We start from the raw sequence: 23,030 nt of genomic DNA, 5'->3' as shown, positions 1-23,030 counted from the left end.
CTGCGCCATCAGCTAGGGACCAGCCTTTAACACAAAGCATTTGGGAGACATTTAAGATCCAAATCATAACAAGAGATTATTTCTGTTTATTATGAAATGTTTTTAAAATTCTAAAAACATGCTACGTTTCCCAGTTCTGCCATCTACATAAGACCACTTAAACTACAACCCTGTTGCCACTGAAAATTTTTGACAACCCTGGTTGAACCCAAGAACTATGGGCATAGGGTTATGCCTGAAGCCAGAATTGTCATGAAACTTGAGTAAGTTAACAGGTGACAATCAGGTACTGCAGCTTAAAGGAAGTGGGAGGATAGAAATTTACTTTCTTTCTTTTTTCTGTTTTTTTTTTTTTTTGTACCAGGAATTGAACCCAAGGGTGCTTAACCACTGAGCCACATCCCTGGCTCATTTTATTTTTATTTAGCAATAGGGCCTTACTAAGTTGCTTAGGGCCTCCCTAAGTTGCTGAGGCTGGCTTTGAACTTGTAATTCTCTTGCATCAGCCTTTTGAATTGCTAGAATTATAGGTGTGTACCACCACACCCTGCAGAATTTACAAAATTTAAAAAAATGAGTGGAAGAGCGCATGCTTAGCATGCAGGAGGCCCTTGGTTTGATCTCTAGTACCCCAGAAAAAAGGTTAAAAGACCAGTTCTTTTGGGCTGTGGCCCAAATCTGTTGACTCCAATTAAACATGAGGACCTGGATTCAGGTAGTGAGGTAAGGTCTGTCCTCCAGGGAAGCAAACTGCAGGCAATTGCATCTTTAGTGGGATGGGAATCTCTCTCTGAGGCAAGGTCCCAAGGTCCTACAGGGGGTTTTTCCGAACATCGATCATCCCTGGGCTGGCTCTTCTGGGCTCCCGCCGGGATTTGGACAAAGGTCCAAAGTTCCAGGGCAGCCCCACTTCACCCACAGAGAGTACCCGCCCAACCAGGGGCTCGGGTGCCTCCCGCGGCCTTGGCTCTTCGGGGGAGCCCTGCTCCTCGCTGCACAGGCTGGAGCGTTTCCATGTCAGGGGTAATGGGGCGTGGACCAAGTCCCGAGGCTCCTCCCGGGGGCGGGGGACCCCTTCGGGGAGGGAGGACTGCCAGAGAAGCTCAGGTACTGCTGCGTGGAGCCCGTCTTCGCCTCCAGGCCCTGATCTGTTGTCCAGGCAGAGGCTCTTCCTCTCCCCACCTGTCACAGAAAACAGCATGTCCTTGTCAGAAATGGATGGCAACACTGTGCTGGAGTCTAGCCTCCCAACACCACAGCACAATAAGAAATTTGAGAAACGAGCCAATAAAATCACAAGTAAGGATGGTTTGTTAGTGCTCCCCAGACAAAGGAATGTCACAGCAGGGTAGACCCAACATGGGGGGGGGACAGTCACCCCTGCTCTGGACGGCAGCATTCCCCCCAACGAGCTTCTGTTTCAGCTCCTGGTTTATCCACATGTGGCGGCTGAGTTCCTTCTCCAGGGCTTGAATCCGGGCCTCGTATTGCCTCTTGCTATCTGCTAACCCTTCGCCGAGGTGGTCTAGTGAGGAAAGGCAGAAGAGACAGGGGTGAGGGGCTGCAGGCAGGCAGCAGAGTCCCGAGCCTTGGGGCCCATGGCTGCTCACCCCGCCCTTGCTGCAGGAGCAGCTGCACGTTTTGCTCATGCTCCTTCTGCTGCAGGGTCAGCTGGCGGTCCATCTCCAGGCGCTGCCGCTCCAGGGCCACCTCCAGCCAGTACACCAGCCTCTGCTGCTCCTCCAGCTGCATCTCCAGCTCTGAGAAGGCGATCTGCTGCTGGTGTTGCTCCTCTCGCAGTGTCACCACCTGCCGGAGACCAGCCAGGCTCAGTCCTCCTTCCGGCTCCATCCCCCACCAGGAGTAGCAAGTTACCCTCAGCCAGGGGTACCAAGTGCCGGCAAACCTGGCCCCATGGCAGGAGGCACTGAGAAATCACCAGGGTCTTTTCTGCTGCTATAGTTTAGATACGAGGTGTCTCCCAAAAGATCACGTATGAGACAATGCAAGAATTTTCAGGGGTAAAACGATTAGATTATGAGAGCCACTAATAGGGTAAACTGGTGGTAACTATAGGCAGGTAGGGTGTGATTGGAGGAAGTAGTTCACTGGGGGCATGCCTTTGGGGTTTATATTTTGTCCTTGCTTCTTGGTTGCTTTCCTCAGCCACACCCATACACCATGATGTTCTGCTCCATCTTGGGCCCAGAGCTAAGGAGTCAGCCAACTATGGACTGAATCTCTGAAACTGTGAGCCAAAATCAACTTTTCCTCCTCTACATTGTTCTTATTGGGTCTTTTGATAACAAGGAAAAAAATGCTGACTAAAACACCTGCCCAACCAAGTGGCTTCAGACACCTTCTCAACTGAGTTCCAGACTGTGGTTCCACATGACCAGAGCTGATTCTCAAGATGGACCTTGTCATCCTGTCTCAAATCCTTTCCCATCACGTGTTTCTATGCTTTTGGAGCACAGTCTCAGCTGTGGAAAAGCACCTAGGCCAGGACTTCTCTGCATTATCAGTGTTTGGGTTGGATGATTCTTGATGGTAGGGCCTGTCTCATGTGCTGCAGGATGTTTAGCAGCGTCCCTGGCCTCCACCCCCACCACCATGACAATCAAAAGTATCTCCAAATATGTCCCTATGGGACAAACCATCTTCTCTTAAGACCCATGATCTGGGCAAGGGCCACCCTGAAATTGGCAATCAGATGAGAAATGGGGAAGGAGCCTGGGTCTTAGCTGCACTAAGCAAGGCAGGCTTCCAAAGGGTGAGGACTGGAGGACTGGCCTGGAGGTGGCCTTGATCCCGTGTCCCATTCAGAAGGAAAGGGAGTATTCACTGGAACTGCCAAGCAGACATCTCTTCCACCCAAGTTGCAGAAGATGGAGGCAAAGGGCTTGTGGCTGGTGACCCACCTTGTCAAAATACTTGCAGAGCAGAGCTCTGGTCTCTGAGGATGACAGGTAGCTGAGCTTGGCCATGAGATTCATCTCACACTGAGACAGCAAGGAAGCTGAGGCCCGCAGCACCCGCTGGCGACACGTGATGGCCTCGTTCTTGTATTCGATGGCAGCATCCAGTGCCTCGATGGCTTCATCCAACTGGAAGAGCGTCCGCTCCTCCTGGGGGGAGAGGGGCACACATGGAGGGCAAGTACTGGGCTTCCTGAACATCAAAGTCCTGAGCGGGCATGCAGTGGTGAAGACATAGCCACAGTGGAGTCTTCAGTGTCCCCTCAACATGAGACTGTCCTGAGCCCATCAAGAGAAATGTAATCCTGTTCACTGTGATACCAACAGGGACCCCTGGGTCAAAGCCCAGCCCAGAGTGAGGGCAGTGACTGCTAGGAGGAGGCTTTCTCAAGCTCATACCACACTCAGGAGCTCCCAGCACCCAACACTGAACGGGAGGCGGGGCTCCTGGGTGAGTCCGTGCAGCATAGGCTTTCTCTCTGCTTGGAGAAGCAAGCCCACGTGGGCCACGAGGCATGTTAAGCATGCTCCTGACACAATTTCACATGCAGAGTTAAGACATGCGAGTATCGGGTCAACTGCAGTACAGACTGGGAGCTGAACCTGTGTCTCAGTCAACGGCGCTGAAGCAGGGAGCAGCCGTCTCAGCCCCTCCCACGCTGTGCAGGGCTTAATACACACAGAGAGCCTGCGTCCCCAACAGCAGGGCCAGCACCCACAGAGAGCCAGGAGAGGGGGCTGAGGAAGATGGATGCTGGGAGCAGAGGGCTGAGGTGGAGCAGCTGAGCTGGGTGGCCACCCTCAGGATGTACCTCGGGTGACAGCAGGCTGCCCTGCCTCAGCTTGCTGTCAATCTCCAGGCGCTGCTTCAGCAGAGAGTCCTTCTCCTGGCGCAGGGTGTCAATCTCCCCTCGGATCTGTTGCTGGTTCTGGGCGCTACCCTGTCGCAGCTGCCCGCTTTTCTCGGACAACTCCTTCTCCAGATGTTCCAGCCGGCTTGACACTCGCACAATGTCTTCATTCAGGGCCTGGGGGCAGCACCACCATGGATTAGGGAAGGAACAAGCGCCATCCTCACAGTGGGGATAGAACAGGCCCAGCCTACTCACTGAATGCTAAGAGGGATGCAGGTCCTTCCCTCAAAAAAACCCAAAATCCAGATGTTTGCTGAGCAGGAGGCCTGACTTTTAGTTCACAGAAGGTTGGGAACTGGGGGCCCTCGGGACCACAGCATCAGTGCTGGGGCCCTCAGAAATGGCCTGGAGGAGAACACAGACAAGCAGAGGGAAGAGGCCCTGGTAGCAAGAGGGGATAACATGGGCAAAGGCAGAGCTGGGGGGCAGTGGCCTGTCACTGAGACGATTTGGCTGGACTGTGTATGAAAGCACTACGAGAAATTAATGGCCAAATCCCAAAAGCCTTTCCAGGAGGCTGATATGGAAGAAAGCAAGGGCACTAATGGCCAACAGAAGTTACAGATCATCCAGCAGCACCTCACACCTGTTAGATCTTAGAACTCTCCACGGTGATTGGGGCGGTGCTCCTGCTCTCTCTGCAGGTGTCAACGTTCTGTAATCTGGCCTAAGTACCAGTGCTGGAACAGGCTTTGGATCTGACATATTCCCTCTAATCCTTATGTCTACATTCTGATCCCATTTGACAAAAAGAAACCAGCTCAGAATCTGAGTTCAAGATGGAAAAATGATACCAGTGGACTCAGGTCCATCTGCCCAGGCCTGCTTGCCTCCAAAGTTTAGGGAGTCTCTTTCTAGTTGGTTGTACCACTACCTACACCTGCTCCTCCTATTCTGCTTGTACAGGCTCCAAATAAATGGTTAATGAGGTGAATAGATTGTAGGATGGATACTCTTGTCCCACATATCAGTACATGTGCATTAATATCCTAAAGCCCTAGAATTCTTGAGGATCCATAGGACAGAGCTTCACCTGCCTAGATCTTATCTGGCGAAGACATCACCTAAAACCCCACCTACCTAGATCTGAGCTGGCAGGGACATCAACTAGAAGACGTTCACCTGTCCAGACCTCACTAATGGGCACATCACCTGGCAGAAACTCACCTGGCAGGGTTATTACCTGGAGGGTCTTCACTTGGCTAAACCTCACCTATTAGGACCTCACCTGGCTGGACCGCAGGCGCTTGCTCTCCAGCCCCGTCTTCTCCTGCATCAGGGCCTCCTTCTTAGCCAGGATGACCTCCCGCTTATGGAGCTCCTCCCCCAGCTCCTCCAGTGCCCGTCGCTGCTGGAGCACCTTCTCCATCTCCTGGTCCAGCCACTTCTTCTGCTCCTCTATCTTCTGAGGGAGAGTGGGGAGGCAAAGAGGGACCTTAGTTCCCAACTCTGGTTGGAGGGCGGCCCCTTGAGTTCCAATGAGGAGATGGCAGACCCAGCAGCCAACCCCTGGGCAATAAGCCAGGGCTGCCCAGCCAGGCTGCAGAGCTCATTTTAGCCCACCTGCTGCTGCTCCAGGCTGACCACGGAGCCATTACTGCCGCTGCGCCGCTTCCTCTGGAAGGCTGCGATCTCTTCTGTCTTGATCTTCAGGATCTTTTGCTGCTGCTCATGCTTCAGCTCCAGTTCCTGGGGAGGAAGCCCGGTGGGGAGGGGGCATCCTTCCAGAGCTGCCCAGAGTGATGCCCCAAACCACCAAGAGAGCCTGCCCCACTCCTGAGACCATCCTGCAAGTGTTCCCCAGCAAACAGATACGAACACCTGTCCCCAGGAGCTGCCAGCACCTCCATGCTTCACCTCCCTGAACTCTCACTTTCCTACGTGCTCCTCATTTTCAGAGAAAAAAATATCTGAGCTACTTCCTAGGATCACCTGGGTGGGATGGTGGGAGCAGGTGAGTGCCTGTCTGGGTGCCCTAGGCTGACCTTGACACGGTGCTGCCGCTTGTGCATCTCTGTCTCCAGGCGCCGCTTCTGCTCTGTCTCCTCACGAAGTCGCCTCTGGAGCTGGCCCTGCTGCCGCCGCATGAGTTGCACATTTCTCTCCAGCTCCTGCAGCCGCTTCTCACTCTGGGCTGACAGCGACACCAGCCGCTCTGTGGCCTGCTTCTTCTCCTTCAATGCCTGGGACCCATACAGACTTCACTGGGCCAGGCACGGGGGCTAGTGCATGCCCAGTGTAGTACCTGGCACTCACCAAGGGTGGGCAGTACTCTATGTATTAAATGATCCTAACAAACCTATGGAAATTTATGACAGTTATTAACCGTAGTTTACAGATTAGGAAACTGGGACACAGAGAAGTTCGGGAACTTGACCAAGAATACACAGCTAGTAAGTAGCAGAACTGGGGTTCAACCCCAGGCAGTCAGTTCCAGAGCCCATATTCTCCACCACTCTATTTTATTACCTCTTGGACCCCTAAACTGAGAAAGGAAGAAATGAATGAGGGATGGATGGATGGAAGGGTGGATGGATGGGTGAGCAGGTCGTGTGAAGGTAAAAATTAGGATGGATAGTATTATGGGGTAAAATTGTGTCCCCTAAAATTCCTATATGGGGAGTTCCAGAGGAGAGGCCCACCCCAGAGATATGCAGTGAGCCCCACACACACACATTGGGGTTCCTTATTCACCAAAGCATGGCTCCACAGCCCAACAGCAGGGTACATATAGGCTTGAGGCTGCCACTGCCACAAAACAGGGATATTGCTGCTTCTATCAAGGGACAATAATAAGGACCTGGTAAGACGTCACCAAGGTCCCTGTGGGCCTGGCTGCACCAGAGGTTTCTCTTCTAGGGGTGCTAACAGTTATCCTGTTGCTGAGGTAACAGGGAGTCTTGCATGGGGTTGCCTATCTCTTGTTTCTCCTACTAACAGCCAACTTCTTATGATTACCTCTCACTAGTCATATAATCTAATACCTCCATATTCTAACATCCTACCTCATACACATCTCAGCCAACCCCCTAGGACCCCTCCTACCATTAGAAACTGTAAACCATTATGCAAACCTATTGACTATAAGGTAGAAGATAACCAAACTCATCATTTCTGATTTTAGTGACAAAACTGTAAATGTAAAAATAGAAGCTAACCAATATATGGCTGCACATTGCTGGAATACTGATTCTCTCCCTTAAAAGTGAGGTATTGGTAATCTATAGTGACACTATAAGACAATAGGGCAGAAGCTGTCATACCTCAGATCTACACTGCAAGAGAGGAAGACTTAGATATCATGAAAAAACAAGGGAGGAAAGTGCCCCAAACAAACCAAAATACTACAACAATAAAATCATAGATAGTGCAGTAGGTGAAATGTCAGAGAAGGAGTTCAGGGTACACATAACTAAAATGATTTGGGAATTAAAGAATGACTAAGTGAGCAGATACAGGCAAAAATCAATCACTCCAACAAAGAGATAAGAGAGCAAATACAGGTTGCAAGAGATTATTTCAACAAAGAGAGATACTGAGGAAAAAAATCAAACAGAAATCCTTGAAATGAAAAAAACAATAAGCCAATTTAAAAAACTCAATAGATTGGGGCTGGGGATGTGGCTCAAGCAGTAGCACACTCGCCTGGCATGCGCGGGGTGCTGGGTTCGATCCTCAGCACCACATAAAAATAAAATAAAGATGTTCTCTCTCTCTCTCTCTCTCTCTCTCTCTCAAAAAAAAATCAATAGATAGCATCACCTACAGACTAGATCACTTGGAAGTCTGAACCTCAGACAATGAAGACAAAATATACAATCTTGAAAATAAAGTTGACTTCACAGTGAAGATAATAAGAAACCATCAACAGAATATCCAAGAATTATGGAATACCATCAAAAGACCAAATTTAAAATTTATTGGGATAGAGGAAGGTTCAGAAATTCAAACCAAAGGAATGCACAATCTCTTCAATGAAATAATAGCAGAAAATCTCCCAAGCAACAAGAATGAACTAGAAAATCAAATACAAGAGGCCTATAGGACACCAAATGTACAAAATTACAACAGATCTACATCAAGACACATTATAATGAAAATGCCCTGCATACAGAATAAGGTTAGAATTTTAAAGGCTGCAAGAGAGAAAAATCAGATTACCTATAAGGGAAGACCAATTCAGATCTCAGCAGATTTTTCAATCCAGACTCTCAAAGCCAGGAAATCCAGGAACAACATATACCAAGCTCTAAAAGATAATGGATGCCAACCAAGAATCACATCCAGCAAAATTAAGCTTCAAGTTTGAAAATGAAATAAAAACCTTCTATGATAAACAAAAGCTAAAAGAATTTACAGCAAGAAAGCCTGCAATACAGAACATTCTTGGCAAAATATTCCATAAAGAGGAAATGAAAAACATCAATGAAAATCTGCAAAGGGAAGAATTACAATAAAGGAAAAGCCAACCAAAGGAGAAATCAAGTCAAACTAAATATCAAAAATAAACAAAAATGACCTGTAATACAATTCAAGTCTCTTTCAACCCTTTTGGATAAATTTTTACACATAAAAATTTTAACTACAATATTCATTTAATTTTTCAGGTTTTTGTTTATTTTGTATTTTTTTGTTTTCCATCTCTCTTCACAAAGTTACACAAATATTTTCTTTAAAAGTTTTAGCATTGGGGCTGGGGTTGTGGCTCAGTGGTAGAGCACTTGCCTTGCATGTGTGAGGCACTGGGTTCGATCCTCAGTACTACATAAAAATAAATAAATAAAATAAAATAAATTTTTTTAAAGTTTTAGCATCTTATACGTTATATTTTAATATATAATTAATCTGGTATGTGTATATACATTGCCTGTAATATGAGATGAAGTTTATAATTAAAAATCTCTTATAATTAAAAATCCATTATTCAAGATTCAAGGATGAAAAAGATCAATCAGAGTAAAAATTGTTTAATAAGGTATTTATAAAGGTAAGGGCAAGCTTGAGGGAAACTAACAAATTTTGTAAAGCACATTTCCTTCCATAAACTTGGAGAGGTAGGAGATGAAGGAAGAGAGAACCATTATGAAAAACTCATACGAGAATGTGACCTAACTGAAGTTATTCCCACCAAAAGCATGTGGAAACCAACTCACAGTCTAGAGTCTTATAGGGAGGAATAAAACACCTTGCTCTATTCTTGTATATTCTAAGTTCATCTCTTTGGTGTCCCTTTCTAATGGAACTCAACAAGAAACCACATAACAAGGGATTTATCATGTAGCCTATAGCATATGTCTCACCAAAAGACGAAAGATGGAGAAAGGAGCCAATATGGCAGCCACTGGTTACATGAGGCCACTGAGCATTTGAAATGTGTCTAGTCTGAATTGAGGTGTGCTATGTGTTAAATAGACATTAGATTCCAAAGAATTACTAGAACAAATAAAATGAACCTGAAATATCTTTACTAACAATTATTTTCTTTGCAAATTATGTTGGTAATCCATTGGGTAAATGAAAATATGTTAAAACTAATTTCTCTATTTGTTTAAAAGAAGGAAAACAAGGTAATATATTCTATATCTTCACTGTAGTACTATATATCCATATTTACATGTTGTCATTTTTATATTTGTGTTATCAAAATTCATATAACTATAAAACTAAATAGAACAAATTTTACCGTATATAAATTATATCTCAACAAACATAACTTTAAAAAGAAATCTAGTTCATGAAGTGTTGTTTTTTTTTTTTTTAAGATTTATTTATTTATTTATTTTGAGAATTTTAATATTTTTTAGTTATTGGCAGACACAACATCTTTGTTTGTATGTGGTGCTGAGGATCGAACCCGGGTCGCACGCATGCCAGGTGAGCGCGCTACCGCTTGAGCCACATCCCCAGCCCTCATGAAGTGTTTTAATAGTTTTAACAGTACTGGGCACATACTAACCACCTGATAAATAATGGCTATTATTATAATTCATTAAAATAACTAGCATCAAGCTGATTCATAGTGGGGTAGGGAGGGGGAGCATGGGAGGAATAGATGAACTCTAGATAGGGTAAAGGGGTGGGAGGGGAAGGGAGAGGGCAGGGGGTTAGAAATGATGGTGGAATGAGATGGACATCATTATCCAAAGTACATGTATGAAGACACGAATGGTGTGGATATACTTTGTACACAACCACAGATATGAAAAATTGTGCTCTATATGTGTAAAATGAATTGTAATACATCCTGTTGTCATATATAAAAAATCAGATTTAAAAAAATTCCTAGGTGGGAGTCCAAGCCTCTAAAGCTCAAAATGTTACTATATTTGGAAATAGAATTTTAAAAGAGGTCATTAAGTTTAAATGAGGTCAGAAGGGTGGGGCCTTAACCAAATATGATCGGTGTCTTTCTAAGAAGACGAAGAGATACTAGGGATGCAGAAGAGAGTCAGGGAAAGACACAGTGAGAAGGTAGCTATCTGCAAACCAAGAAGAGAGGCCTCAGGAGGAGCCAGACCCATGGACACCTTGATCTCAGATTTCTAGCCTCCAGAGCTTTAAGAAGTGTAAGAATTATAAGAAAGTAAACTTCTGAGTTATGAGAAATTAAACTTCTGAGCTAGGTGTGGCGGTGCACACCTGTAATCCTAGCGCCTCAGGAGACTGAGGCAAGATCACAAGTTTGAGGCCAGCCTGGACAAATTAGCAAGTCTCTGTCTCAAAATAAAATAAAAAGGGCTGGGGAGGTAGCTCAAAGGTACAGCACCCCTGGGTTCAATCCTCAAAACCACATACACACACACACACACACATACACACAAACTGAACTTGTGTTGTTTAAGCCAACCAGACTGTAAATACTATGTTGTGCTACTTTAGCACACAAATACAGATAGATAATGCATGAATTGATAAAAGGGAATGGAAGGGTGGTACATATGTGGATAAATAGACAGTCGATCAATCAACTGATGAAAGGCCAGAAAGATGATGGGTAAGAAGAGTAACATGAACTGATAGGTAGACAGAAAGGGAGGATGGGATGGAAGGGGAGTGAATGGAGCACTGGGAGGCGACCTGTTGCTGGATGGACAGAGGGCTGCACAGTAGTTTTTCTTTGGATGCCCACCCTCACCCTCTCTTGGTCTCCTACGTGGTCTTCAGGCAGGACCTGACTCTCTGCCTCTGTTGTGTGGAATACGAAGTCAACCTTAGCTTCTGTACAATACTAGCCCCACCCTGGGGAGCCTGGAGGGAGTTAGCCCCAGAACCCAGGGGTGGTGCATGAGGTTCCGAGCATACACAGATTCCACAAGGGGCTTGGGCTCTGGAATCACATATCCCGGTCCGAGCGACCCCATCCTGGGAGGTCATTGATGCCCCCATCCTCTGCCCCCTAAGGCCCCAACACTGACCTGCACCTGGCTCTGGGCTGCTGCAACCCTCTTGCGGAACTCCTGGAGCTGGGACCGCTCGCCAGCATCCTGGGGCTCCTTGCCCTCCAGCTCCCGCAGCTGCCTCTGGCCTTCACTCAGCTCGGCCCGCACTCGCTCTGCCTCCTGCTCCAGCTCCCGGATGCGCTGGCTGTGCTGGCGGTTCAGGGCCTGGGCCGCTTTTCCTGGAAGAGAGTGGGCCACATCAGCCCAGGTGACCACTTTCCCCAAAGAGGGCCACCAGCCCCTTCCCAAGCCCTGTTAGCCACGAACATCTCCATGGGTTGTACCAAGCCTTTGTTCCACCAGTACTGTGACTTTTTTCTTTAAATCAACTCACTTTTTAAATGAGCCTCATTCACAGCAGTGACCCAAGACAAATACAAGTTACCTAATTTTATTTTTACCTATATGTGCCAAAATAAATACATATCTTGAACCTGCATATAATTAAGCCTCTAGAATTAGCTTCCACTTGCAAGAAATATGGAGGACAGAGGAATAAGTTAAAATGACACCATAAGGAAGCAAACAGACTAACCCAAGATATTTGGGGTCTGGCACATTCTACAGGATGACTGTGAAGAAGTGAGAAAAAGGGAAACTTCAGAAATCTAAAAAGCAAATATAATATGTGTTGTTCCCGATTTGGAGGCTAATTCAAGCAAACCAGCTATAAAGACATTGTTGAATAATTGAGGGAATGTGTTTATGCTCTAGAAATTAAGAGGACACGAGTTTTCAGTGACAGAATGCCTCCCTAGCATGCATGAGGCTCTCCTGCTTTTGATTCTAAACACTGAAGGAAGAAAGAAGAGGACATGAGTTTTGTTAACTTTGCTAATGGAATGGCATTATGTCAGGTAAATAATGTCCAAATTTTTAGGGAGATATACTAGAAGGTGTAGAGATGAAAGGACATTGTGTCTGGGATTTGCTTCAAAATATACCAGCAATAGCCAGGCATGGTGAGTCTTGCTAAGTTGCTGAGGCTGGCCTTAAACTTTCGATCCTCCTGTTTCAGTCTCCTGAGTTATAGGAATTATAGGTATATACCACCCCTGCCTGGTTACTGAGAGCTATTTTAAGCACTTTACCTGAACTGACTCATTTCACTCTCACAACCACCCTACGAAGTAGGTAGAGATGAGAAAACTGAGGCACAGAGAGGTTATGATACTTGCTTAAGGTCACTCAGCTAGTAGAGGCTAAGCTGAGTTTCACATCTAGGCCTTCTGGTCCCTGCTCCTAACCATCTCATTTCTGAACCTTCTCAAAAACAGTACAGGAGAAGTAATAGATAGGAAATCACCTTCAGGTGGGAGACTCACTGTAATGCTCCCCCTTACCTGTGCGGACCAGCTCGCCTATGAGCTCCTCCTTCATGCGGATATTGATGGCCAGCTCCCGGATCTTCTGCTGGGCCTGGGCCAGCCGCCATTCAGAGGCCATGGCAGCAAGGGCCTGGCGGCTCTGAATTGGGGCCTTGCTCCCACCAAGTGCTGTAACAGGCAGACTGTCAAGGTCATCACCCAGACTGAGAGTGAGGGAGGGGGCTGCCAGTGATGGTGTGTGATCTGTCCCAGGATGGCCCACCCAGAACTGGGGAGGAGGCATAAAGGTAGGGGACCTCCTCTACAGCCCACCCAGCTTACCTCTGGGCCCTGGAATGGCAGCATCCAGTTCTCCAAGGTGAAGCTCTGGGCCCTTCCTGTCTGGTGGGCTCCCTGGGCGAACCCCCGCTCTCTGGCTCCAATTGCTGATCCCATTTCTGGAGGGCAGAAGTAGGGGTCCCTATTCTCCCTCAAGCCCCTGCCCATCCCCCAGAATCAATGTGACCCCAGGATGTAAGTCTGGAAGAATTCAGAGGCCAGGGACGGAGCTCAGGAGTCCCAGGAACCAAATACTCCCTTGGAGGCTAAGAACCTAGAGGCCTGAGCCCACCCCCACATCACACCATCCCCAGTAAGACCTTATAGTCCAGAGCCCACAGCCCTTGGCCTGCTCTCCCCCAAGGGATGGCAAGGGCCATGGAGGCAAGAGCGCCTGGGACTTGAGAAGCCTCCCTGGATCCTCACTCAGCCCTGAGTTGGCCCTGAGCTAGTCCTTGTCAGGTCGGGCAGAGGTCCCACTCACCTGCGCAGGTGCAAGGTCTGTGTGGGCGGCTCCTCCTCTTCCTCCACTTCCTCCTCTGATGCTGCTGAAGAGCCACTGCCCAGTCTGTCTGCCTCAGCTGGCAACTCAGCTCCAGCCTCCTTGCCATTTGTCACCTGCTAGTGGGGAGGTGTCAGGGTTTCAGGACAGGAGTACCTGCAGGGCATCCTTCAGGAACCATTTCCCACCCCAAGTCTGTTCCTGCAGTGTGCCCTGCAACACCTTAAAGATCTAGTTCAAAGAATGCCACTTGGAAGCCTTCCCAACCTCAAGCTGGGGTACCAGCACTCTCCTGCCTCCTCCTTCCCTCCTCATCGCCAGCTCCCATAGCACCTGATTCTCCTCGGGTGACAACCTGCTCTATCTCACAGATAGATCATTGGCACCCAAATTCTATCACATTAACAATATCATCCCAGACTGATGCATATAAAGATTTCCACCCAACCCAAGTCCTCTTAGACCTTTAGAGCTGAGATGTCCTAGAGCTTAAAGGCAGCACTAGAGTAGACTTTGTCCCAAAGGCCCCAAGTGGCAGGACTAGAAGCAAGAGACCAAGACTCATGGAGAAAGATTAGGGCTCATATTAACTTGCAAAGAGAACCATCCAAAGACAGAGGGGGTGGCCTCAAAGTGATGACCTCTGCATCTCCAGGGGTGCACGCTTTCCACACGGTGCCAGAAGCCAGAACCTCCTCACTCCAAACAATATTCTGTAGCACTGGACCCTTCTGAAAAGCCCTACACAGTCATGCAACTCTTGGCCCTTCCTCTATGGACAGCTGAAAGAGGCACCTTATATCTCACAGCTGGTCCCATGGAAACATGGGTGAAGGACATGTGCGCTGGCATCGTCCTTCCCCTGCCTGACCAGTCCAACCAGGCCCAGCAGTCACCCTGCCTCGCCACGTCCTCACCTCACTCCACTGCTCAGAGCCAACTTCATCTCCAGGAAGGCAGGCAGGAGGCACCATGCCCAGCACATGTGTGTGGGCACCCCCCAGAGGGGCTGTGTGAGGCCGAGGAACAAAGGACCCAGGAGGCAGGCCCTGCAGGAGCCCTGGAGTCCCCCAGCCAGGCCGCACCAGCTCTAGCCGCAGGCGCAGCTCCACCATCTCCTCCTGCTGCTCACGAAGCCGGTCACTCTGCAAGACATGTCCAGGTGCTGACAGGTGTCCAGGATCAAGGGGAACGGATGCTCATGGACAGGCATGAGTGCAGGAAACTGGACAAGTCTGAGACCAGACCCCCTCCCCAATAAAACTGAAGAAGTCCAAATCCCCCTGACCACCTCTCAGTCCTTTCCCATACCACCCACCCACTGCATTCCCACAGACAGGAGCTCTAGACCCACCCTCTTCAAATTCACACCAGCCAGTCCACCTCCAACCCTCTGCCACCAGAGGGTGCCAGGCACAATGCTGACCTGGTTAGGTTTGGCTCTAAGGTGCACACTGCTGCCCCCCTCAGATCTCACCCTCCAGGGACCCAGCAAAGGTGCTCTGCTGGGCATTTTCAACACCCACCCACACTTCTGTTCCTCACCTCCACACTTTGGCTCATGTTGTGATCCCGCATCTCTACTGTCCCTCCACTCCTGGTCCCCAGTTCCCTACTTTAGCATCCTGAGAAACTCAGGTCAGACTTCCTCTACTCCCTCTCCCAAGAAACCATCCCTGCACGGTAGAAAGGCATTGTCCCACCTGAAGTTTGTACTGTTCCATGGCATCCTCCAGTGCAGCTAGAAAGTCCCGGTTCTCCTCCTCCAACCGTGCCACCTGACTCTGCAGGTTCAGTAGCTGCTGTGCCCCCTCATCTTCCTGTGGAGCAAGGGGGGAGGTTTTTTTTTTTTTTTTAATATTTTTTAGTTGCAGTTGGACACAGTATCTTTATTTTATTTATTTTTATGTGGTGCTGAGGATAGAACCCAGGGCCTTGCACTTGCTAGGCAAGCGCTCTACCGCCAAGCCACAATCCCAGCCCAAGGGGGTAAGGTTTTAGGGGCAAGATCTGGCAAGGAGCTGGCACACCCTGGCTCTTTCTCTGCCCTGCTTCCCTACTCTGACTTCCCACTCTGTTCTGAGCTCTGCCTGCAGTGCAATCGGGAATCTAGGCCCACTGGTGGAGAGGGCACCCAGATCCCACATGGCAAGCCATTTTGGGCCATCTCCTGTAATTATTAATTATATTTTGGTTAATATTAGCTAAGCACTTATTACACCTTCAGTTCTTACACAGTACCAAGGACATGGTACCAAGTTTATCCCCATTTTACAGATGGAGAGACCCAGAGGCTCAGCGAAGTTAAGTGGCACAACTGGCTGTTTAAAGACACTCTTCCTCCCCGAACCCCTTCTCAATCACACCTGGCTCTCTGCCGCCTTTCGCCCTCCAGGTCCCTGAGCCGCCTGGTCCTCTGCTGAGGCACTTTCGATGCCGCTGTCCGGCCCAGAAGAGGAACTCAGGGCGCTGCGCTCGCCCTCCACCGCACACAGCCAGTCGCGCACTTTGCGGGCGGCGGCGCCAGGCAGACCCGGCTCAGCCTGCAGCTCGCGCAAGAGGCTGTAGGCGGCGTTGGTGCGCGCCCGGTAGCGTGCGCACTCGGCGCCTAGGCGGGCGGCTGCCGCTGCGGAGCTGGCTGCGGGGCCCGGCGCTCGCCGGCCGCGGTGGATGATGCGCGTCTCGGAGCGGTGGCGTGGTGGCCCCCGCACACCCGCCGCCGCCTCCTCAGGAGCCCGCTCGGCCTCCGGCCGCCAGTTGACCATAGCGCGGTTGCGAATGTTCTGGGCGCGGCTGGCGTAATTGAGGGTGTTAAGGGTCTCGTCGAAGTCGGAGGAGGAGGGGCTGACGCAGGCGATCATCACTGTTTTGGCGTTCCCGCCCAGCGAGTCTTTGAGGATCCTGAGGGCACGACGGTGAGGGTCAGGGTCTTATTGATCCAGGACCGAAAGCCAGACCTAGAAGCCGCTCCTGAACGCGGCTCCGGTGGGCAGAGACCTCCCACTGCGCTTGCCAGTGCACCCCAGAAGTCAGGGAAGCCCATTCCTATTGGTGGGTTCAACACCCCTATCCCCAGGGCAGATTGGTACGCCAGCTCACCGGGTGATCTTGGAGTCGCGGTAGGGGATATGGCTGCCTCGGCGCTGGGGGTCCCCCAAGGCGCTGATGACATTGCCCAGCGCCAGCAGGCTGCTGTTGATCTGGATGCTCTCTTTGAGCCGCTCGCCTGTGCTGCCTGTCTTGAGGATCCTCTCTGAGCCCGCCAGATCCACGAAGTGGAACTTGGAAACAAGCAGTTGGCCTGCTGCAGGTCGGGGTAGGCGGCTGGGGGCACGCCCCCGCTGCTCCAGGGTCACGGTGAAAACAGTGTGTGAGCGGCTGGAAAGGCGGTTGAGGTGCGTGGCCCCTGTATGGCGCGCTGCGTTGCCCATCTCCAGGAGGCTCAGCACCTCGTCCAGGCCCTCCACGTCCACTTCCTTCACCCCACACAGCACTGTAGGCACAGAAGACTGTAAGCCTGGTGCAGAAGCAGCCTAGGACTGACCATCCAAGAAGGCAAGCAGAGCCTGATTTTCTTGACCCAGGCCCCCACCCCCATGTCCAGGGCTCCTGCCCATCCTGTTCTGGGTTTGGGGGGACTCCAGCTTCCCCCATGCCTATATTAATGCCTCTCACATCTGACCCCCTCTGGAGACAGGGGAAACTGAAGCAAAACCATCTAGGGCTTGGGAGTCCCTTAAGAGGGTGCCCCTCCCAGGCAGGTGAGCGATGCCCTCAGAACAGCCATGCCATAAGCCCCACTCCCAGTCAGTGGAGGACCCCAAGGTTCCTCACCAACATTCCCCCGATCATCTTCCCGAAGCTGGATGTCACGGCTGGCAGTGCCCACCTCGAGCAGGTCTCGGAACTCCTCCTTATACACTTCCAGGTAGGACACGTGGACCAGACAGTCCAGCAGGTCGTTCTCATCAATAAGCTTGAAGGCCTCGGCCATGGCCCTTGGGATGATACCCTGTTCATCCTCATGCAGGGAGGCTGGGGAGACACCACAGGACCTCCTACCACCATGCCTTCAGCTGACATGGCCCAAGGTCCCTAGGTCCCTGCCAGCAACTGGAGGTTAGGACTCCAGCATGGAGAAAACAGTGGTAGAGATCAGAATGGGAGGGGCAGCCTAAGGCAGGCCATGTTCCAGGGTGGTCAGGAAGAATTACAGAATTCAAAAGTTGGAAGCAACCTTTCATGGTTTAGACAACCTCTTTTATTATGTAAGCTTCCCCTTCACTATGTCCCTGATAATCAGATACCCTTGTCTTGATTAATTCCAGGACAGGGAATTCATTACCATAGTCCATGCTCAGTTAATTAAAGGAACTCCTAAATTTATCCCCAGGAAGTAATTGGAGTGTTCATCCTAGGGTTCAATAGGACATCTGGTTAAATATATTAAATTCATAAAGGAATACCAGGCAGCCATTTTTAAAAAAGCCAGGTGCAGTGACACGCATTTGTAATCTCAGTGACTCAGGAGGCTGAGGCAGGAGGATTGCAAGTTTGAGGCCAGCTTCAGCAATTTAACAAGACCAAGTCTCAAAATAAAAAACAAAAAGGACTGGGGATGTAACTCCTGACTAGAGCACTTGTTAGTATGAGTCAGTCTCCAGAACTGAAAAATAAAAATATTTAATGATACAGAGAAATATTCATGATATATAGGTATCCATATAGACATGGACATAGATTTAGTTTTGATTGGTTGTTTTACACAGTACTAGGAATAAACCATGACCTTGAGCACACTAAGTACATACATTATCACTGAGCTACACTTCTGGTCCTATGATATATTAGTAAGAAATGGAACAAAATACCAAAGAATGGGCATAAAATAATCATTTTTTTAAAAAGTAAAAGTATAATAATTTTCTCAGAGTATTGGCATGCTCACAGGGTGAATGATTTTTGAAATCAATTATCAAGTAAGTTAATTTATGCATATGTATTTCTGCATTTTCCTGAGCAAACAAGTATGCTCTTGTTAACAGCTATATTCTGAATGTTTGTCCCCCCAGAAATTCTTGTGTTGACATCCTTACCCTAATTGTCTTAGTCTTAGGGAAAGGTGCCTTTGTGAGGTGACTAGGTCATGGAACACAGCCCTCGTCAATGGATTCAGTGCCCTTAATGAAAGAGACTGGAGAGAGACCCCTTCTCTCTTTTACCATGCAAAGTTTGAGAGAAGGAAGCTGTTTATGAAGAAACTTCCCCTCAGTTCTGTCAGAACTTTGATTTTGAGACTTCCCAGCCACCACAACTGTGAGAAATAAAATTCTGTTTATAAGCCACCCAGTCTGTGATATTCTTTTATAGCAGCCCAAAGGCACTAAGACAGTAACCTAAGAGAAAATGGTCTATGTTACTCAAAAGAGAATAGTTCCTTCAACTGGCTCATAGGGACTTTCTCAAAACTGCTCCAAGCCTCACTGAACCAGCCTGCAATCTCTCTGCAGCAACCAAAGCATTTCTCTTGCAGGACTGATTGCAGATTCCTGACCCTCAGCAGCCATCCTGACAACCTCCAGAGACATGCTAACTTCCCATGCCCTGCCTCTGCTAAGGTCCCCAGAGCCAGGCTGCACGGCCACATTTCACTTTATCCTATGAAATCTACTTGCCTCCAAAAACCCTTCCTTCCTATCCAGCCCACTGATGTGGCTAGTCCCACCTTGGGCTTCAGATCTCTGTCAAGGAAATCTGTATTCCCTTCCCCCAGTATCTCCACCTCCAACAGGGAAAGCAGGGGCAGCCATGGATGCCCTTCAAATTGGGCATAGGGTCATCAGTATAGTCACTCACCCACACTGGCCTCTCCCATAGTATAGGTCTTCCCAGAGCCTGTCTGACCATAGGCAAAGACGGTGGCATTGAAGCCCTCAAAGAAAGCCTCAAGGAGGGGCTGCACACAGGCTTGATACACAGCCTCTTGCCCAGCATCTTCTGCTAGCACCACGTGGAAGCCAAAGTGGCGATCACGCCCCAGGGTGACTCGACCATGCCCTGGCTCCACCTGCAGGCAGCTCTGATGCCCATGTAACAGTTCCTTGGGTAGCAGTGGACGAACTCTCAGGGCCACCCTCACAGGGGCCTCCTCAGCCCCTGGAAGCCTTGGGGCCTCCAGTCCCATGTTGATAGAGAGCTGCTCCAAGACCTGTGGAGAGAATAAAAAGCCCTTGCCATTCGTGTCTGTGCTCTAGGAGCCAGACTCACACTGCAGGTGATCTGGGGCCAGATTGGCAGTTCCTGACCTCGGAGGGATGGTGTGTAGGTGGGGTGGTAGTCAAAATTCAGAACATCCTCTGTGCCCAACCTGATGCCCAAATACTGCAAGAACCATTATATAGTCACACAGTAACATCTCATGGCTCCCATTACTGGCAAAACAAGGCCTGGATACTCCACTTGATACCCAGGGGCTTCTGTGTTCCAGCTGCATCCTTCTGTGCTTTTATTACAGAACAACGTACATGTGTGAATACACACTTGCTAGCATATTCAGAGCACCATACTGCACCAAGGAAGTCCTCCTCCTAACACCCCCTGGGTTCCCATGGTCTCTGTCTTTGTCACATCATCAACCCCCACCTTCTTCTAAAAAGCCAACAGATCTTTCAAGACCAAGCTCCTACCACCAAATCCTGCCAATTTCATCTTTTACATAGCTCTTGAGTTCATCTGCTGCTTCCCACCCTTTTGCCAAAGCCCAGGTCTTGCCACTAATGTCTTCATGGGCAGACTTTGACCAGCCTTCCCTCTTCCTTCTGTTTCCCTGTTCCCTCCAACATGGCAGCAGGAGGGGGCACCTTCTCAAATGCAAAGGCAGTCAATCGTGTCACTCACCTGCTTAAATGTGACCCCCCAGAAAAGGCTTCCCACTGCTCTTGGGATTCAACCTTAACAGGAAAACAATAAATCAAAGGTAAGCCTTAAAACAGGTACTGCCTACTTTAACTACTCAGCTCCCTGACCCCAACCTCAAAACCACTCAGTATTATCAAATCTCATTTCTCCAGGTTTTGGCTAAGCCCTCCTTCTTCAGAGGTCAGGGAAACTCATCTGTTCTGTGCCCTCATAAATACACACATCGTCCCTTGTGCTGCCCCCACCGGCCACTGACCACACGTTGCAATTGCCAGATTACCGGTGTATCTCCTCCACTGTCCAGACTAGGAGCTGGAAGGCAGGACACCTATTTGTCCACTTTGAGCTGTATCACCAGCAACCAACACAAGGTCCAGTTCTGCCCAATAAACAGTGATTAATCCCCATCCAAGGAACTATGCCCATTCTCCCTTCTCTTATTGCATTTTTCAATCCCCCAGCCCTGAGCAGAACACTTGGTTAATTACTATTTAGACTCTGGCTGCACGTGTAACCCAACCATTCCTTCATTCAATCATTGGGTGACCAGCCCTCAGCACCCCGGTGGTAAATCAGCCTCGCAATACTCTGGGGTCCCCCGCGCCCTCCCCCTATTCCGTGGGTTTTTCGAGCCCGGGGTGGTCCGGGCTTCTCAGGATCCCTGCTAGTTGTACAATGCTCCCTAAGAAGCCCCGACAACTCCACCCGCTCCGGAGTCTGCAAGCACCGGGCTGCCGCTCCCGCAAAGTTTGAAGAAGTTATTAAAATGGGGCCCGGGCCCTCGCAGCCTCAGCGATCGCTCCCCCTGGCCAGGCCCGAGATGCCAGTCCCGGCCCCTATACTTAGGGAAGGAGGATGCCGGCCCACCCAGGGAAGGGCTTCCAGGAGCCGGCTGGGGACTGTCCAACCGCGCGGGTCCCAGTGCCACCCACCCAGGCCTGCGCAGGGGGGAGCGAGCGCGCCTCCCCCGTCACCCTGTCCTCGCCTTCCAGCCCCGCGGGGGCCAACACCCACCTGCTTGGGTGCCAGGGCAGTCGGGGCAGCGCAGTCAGGGTCCACGCCCCGGCGCGGCGCGTTCAGATGCCGTCATCGGGACCCCCGCCCCCCAAAACATCCCTCCTCTCACCCGCAACTCCGCCCGCCCGGGCTCTGGGGGCGGAGGCGGGAGCCCGAGGCGCAGCCGAGTCGGCCGCAGACAGGCGGGGCGGGACCGAGCCGCGGGAAGGGGGCGGGCCGCTGCCCGAGGGGCGGGTCCGGAGAAGAAAGTAGCAGCCTCCGAGGTCCTCCCCTTGTCTCCTAGAAGTCAAGCCTCCAAACTGGACACCAGACAATATTCTACTCGGTTCAGGGTCCCTTCTTCACCCATCTCTGTTTCCTGCTCCCAAGCCATTCTTCTGGGTGTGGAGGGGGTCACAGAAACTTCCATCTCCTACATTTAAAAAATACTGTTTTCTCCCATTTTAGCACTTGAATTTGAATTGCATCTTAGGCTCTTGTCAAGGGAAACTTGACACCAGGAGAAGTCATAAAGGGTGTCCACACGTGCAGCCTTAAGGAGATGATGTCTTCAAATAGCCAAAAGATCCCTCTGATCTCCAAGGGATTGTTTGTATTGGGAGCACCACACATTGAATTTCGATTAGAATCTGAAAGGAGGACTCGGGGTGTAGCCCAGTGGTAGAGCACTTGTCTAGCAGGCAGCAGACCCTGGATTCCATCCCGAGCACTGGAAACATGTTTGTCACTTAAAATATCAATAGAGAAATTGAACTCTAATGTAGTAATCAAATTTAATTTATTATTATACAAAATATTGCCTTATAGATAGCATAATTAAAGGGTGTAGAAATTGTCAGCTCTCTTCAGGTAGAACTATAATAGGAAAACTTCAACCTCAAGTAACAGAAGCCACAAGTTAAAATGACTTGAACAATAACCATCTGTTGTCTCACAGTTAGCTAAGAGGAGGGAGGAGGGCTCCCATGCAGGTTGAGTCAGGGGCAACATTGCCAGGACCTGGCCCTTTCTTTCCTCTCTCTCTCTCTCTCTCTCTCTCTCTCTCTCTCTCTCTCTCTCTCCTTCCCTAGAGATTGAACCCAAGGGTGCTTTACCACTGAGCTACATCCCTAATCCTTTTTATTTATTTATTTATTTTTAATTTTGAAACAGGGTTTCACTATGTTGCTGAGGCTGGCCATGAATTTTCTTTCGATCCTCCTGCCTCAGCATCCCATGTTGCTGGGATGATAAGCATGTGCCAATATGCCTGGCTAAACCTGGGTCCTTCAACTCTTCTTTCTGTCATCACCTTCAGACACAAATCATCCAGAGGAAAAAATGAGCATTGTGTCCTGCTTTTTTGATCAAAGGATCCTTTCCTATGAAAGGTTTTCTTTCACATCTTGTATGCCACCTGGCTTGAACCTATTCACCCCTGAGCTAATCACTGGCAAGGGGATGGCGTTGCTGAAATGGGCTCAAAGTATCCATGAGACCACGTGGATATTGGGAAGTCATCAAAATGTCCACAACCACATGTTAAAAATTTCAAATAGGAGAGCCTGGCCACCTGATCGGCATATCATGAAGGACTGTTATTTGGGTACCAAATATGTATCTCTTAGAAGTTGCAG

The 23,030-nt window shown here is 49.4% G+C and overlaps 1 protein-coding gene across 4 annotated transcripts; it reads right to left on the bottom strand.

Annotated features, from left to right (window-relative positions):
- Positions 1–502: 502 nt before the first annotated feature.
- Positions 503–21,586, bottom strand: Kif7 (kinesin family member 7). Of its 4 annotated transcripts, none has more exons than XM_015493078.2 (20): positions 21,412–21,586; positions 20,377–20,429; positions 19,336–19,687; positions 17,314–17,514; positions 16,579–16,972; positions 15,846–16,380; positions 15,183–15,299; positions 14,397–14,624; positions 13,462–13,598; positions 12,981–13,096; positions 12,675–12,827; positions 11,308–11,510; positions 5,878–6,075; positions 5,456–5,581; positions 5,121–5,297; positions 3,791–4,006; positions 2,922–3,128; positions 1,611–1,809; positions 1,379–1,525; positions 503–1,182 (listed from the first exon to the last, which is right to left on the bottom strand). In XM_015493078.2, the coding sequence occupies exons 3-20, from the start codon at positions 19,661–19,663 to the stop codon at positions 812–814; spliced, it is 4,053 nt and encodes a 1,350-aa protein (XP_015348564.1). In that variant the 5' UTR covers positions 19,664–19,687; positions 20,377–20,429; positions 21,412–21,586; the 3' UTR covers positions 503–811. The 4 variants fall into 4 exon arrangements, with proteins under 4 accessions (XP_015348564.1, XP_048646227.1, XP_048646228.1 ...); XM_048790270.1 differs by having other exon boundaries at positions 5,121–5,294; XM_048790271.1 differs by having other exon boundaries at positions 13,462–13,595.
- Positions 21,587–23,030: the final 1,444 nt, after the last annotated feature.

This window comes from Marmota marmota, unplaced genomic scaffold (genome assembly GCF_001458135.2).
Source record: "Marmota marmota marmota unplaced genomic scaffold, marMar, whole genome shotgun sequence".
Classification (NCBI taxonomy): Eukaryota; Metazoa; Chordata; class Mammalia; order Rodentia; family Sciuridae; genus Marmota; species Marmota marmota.
This window is presented reverse-complemented; position numbering and strand designations above follow the sequence as displayed.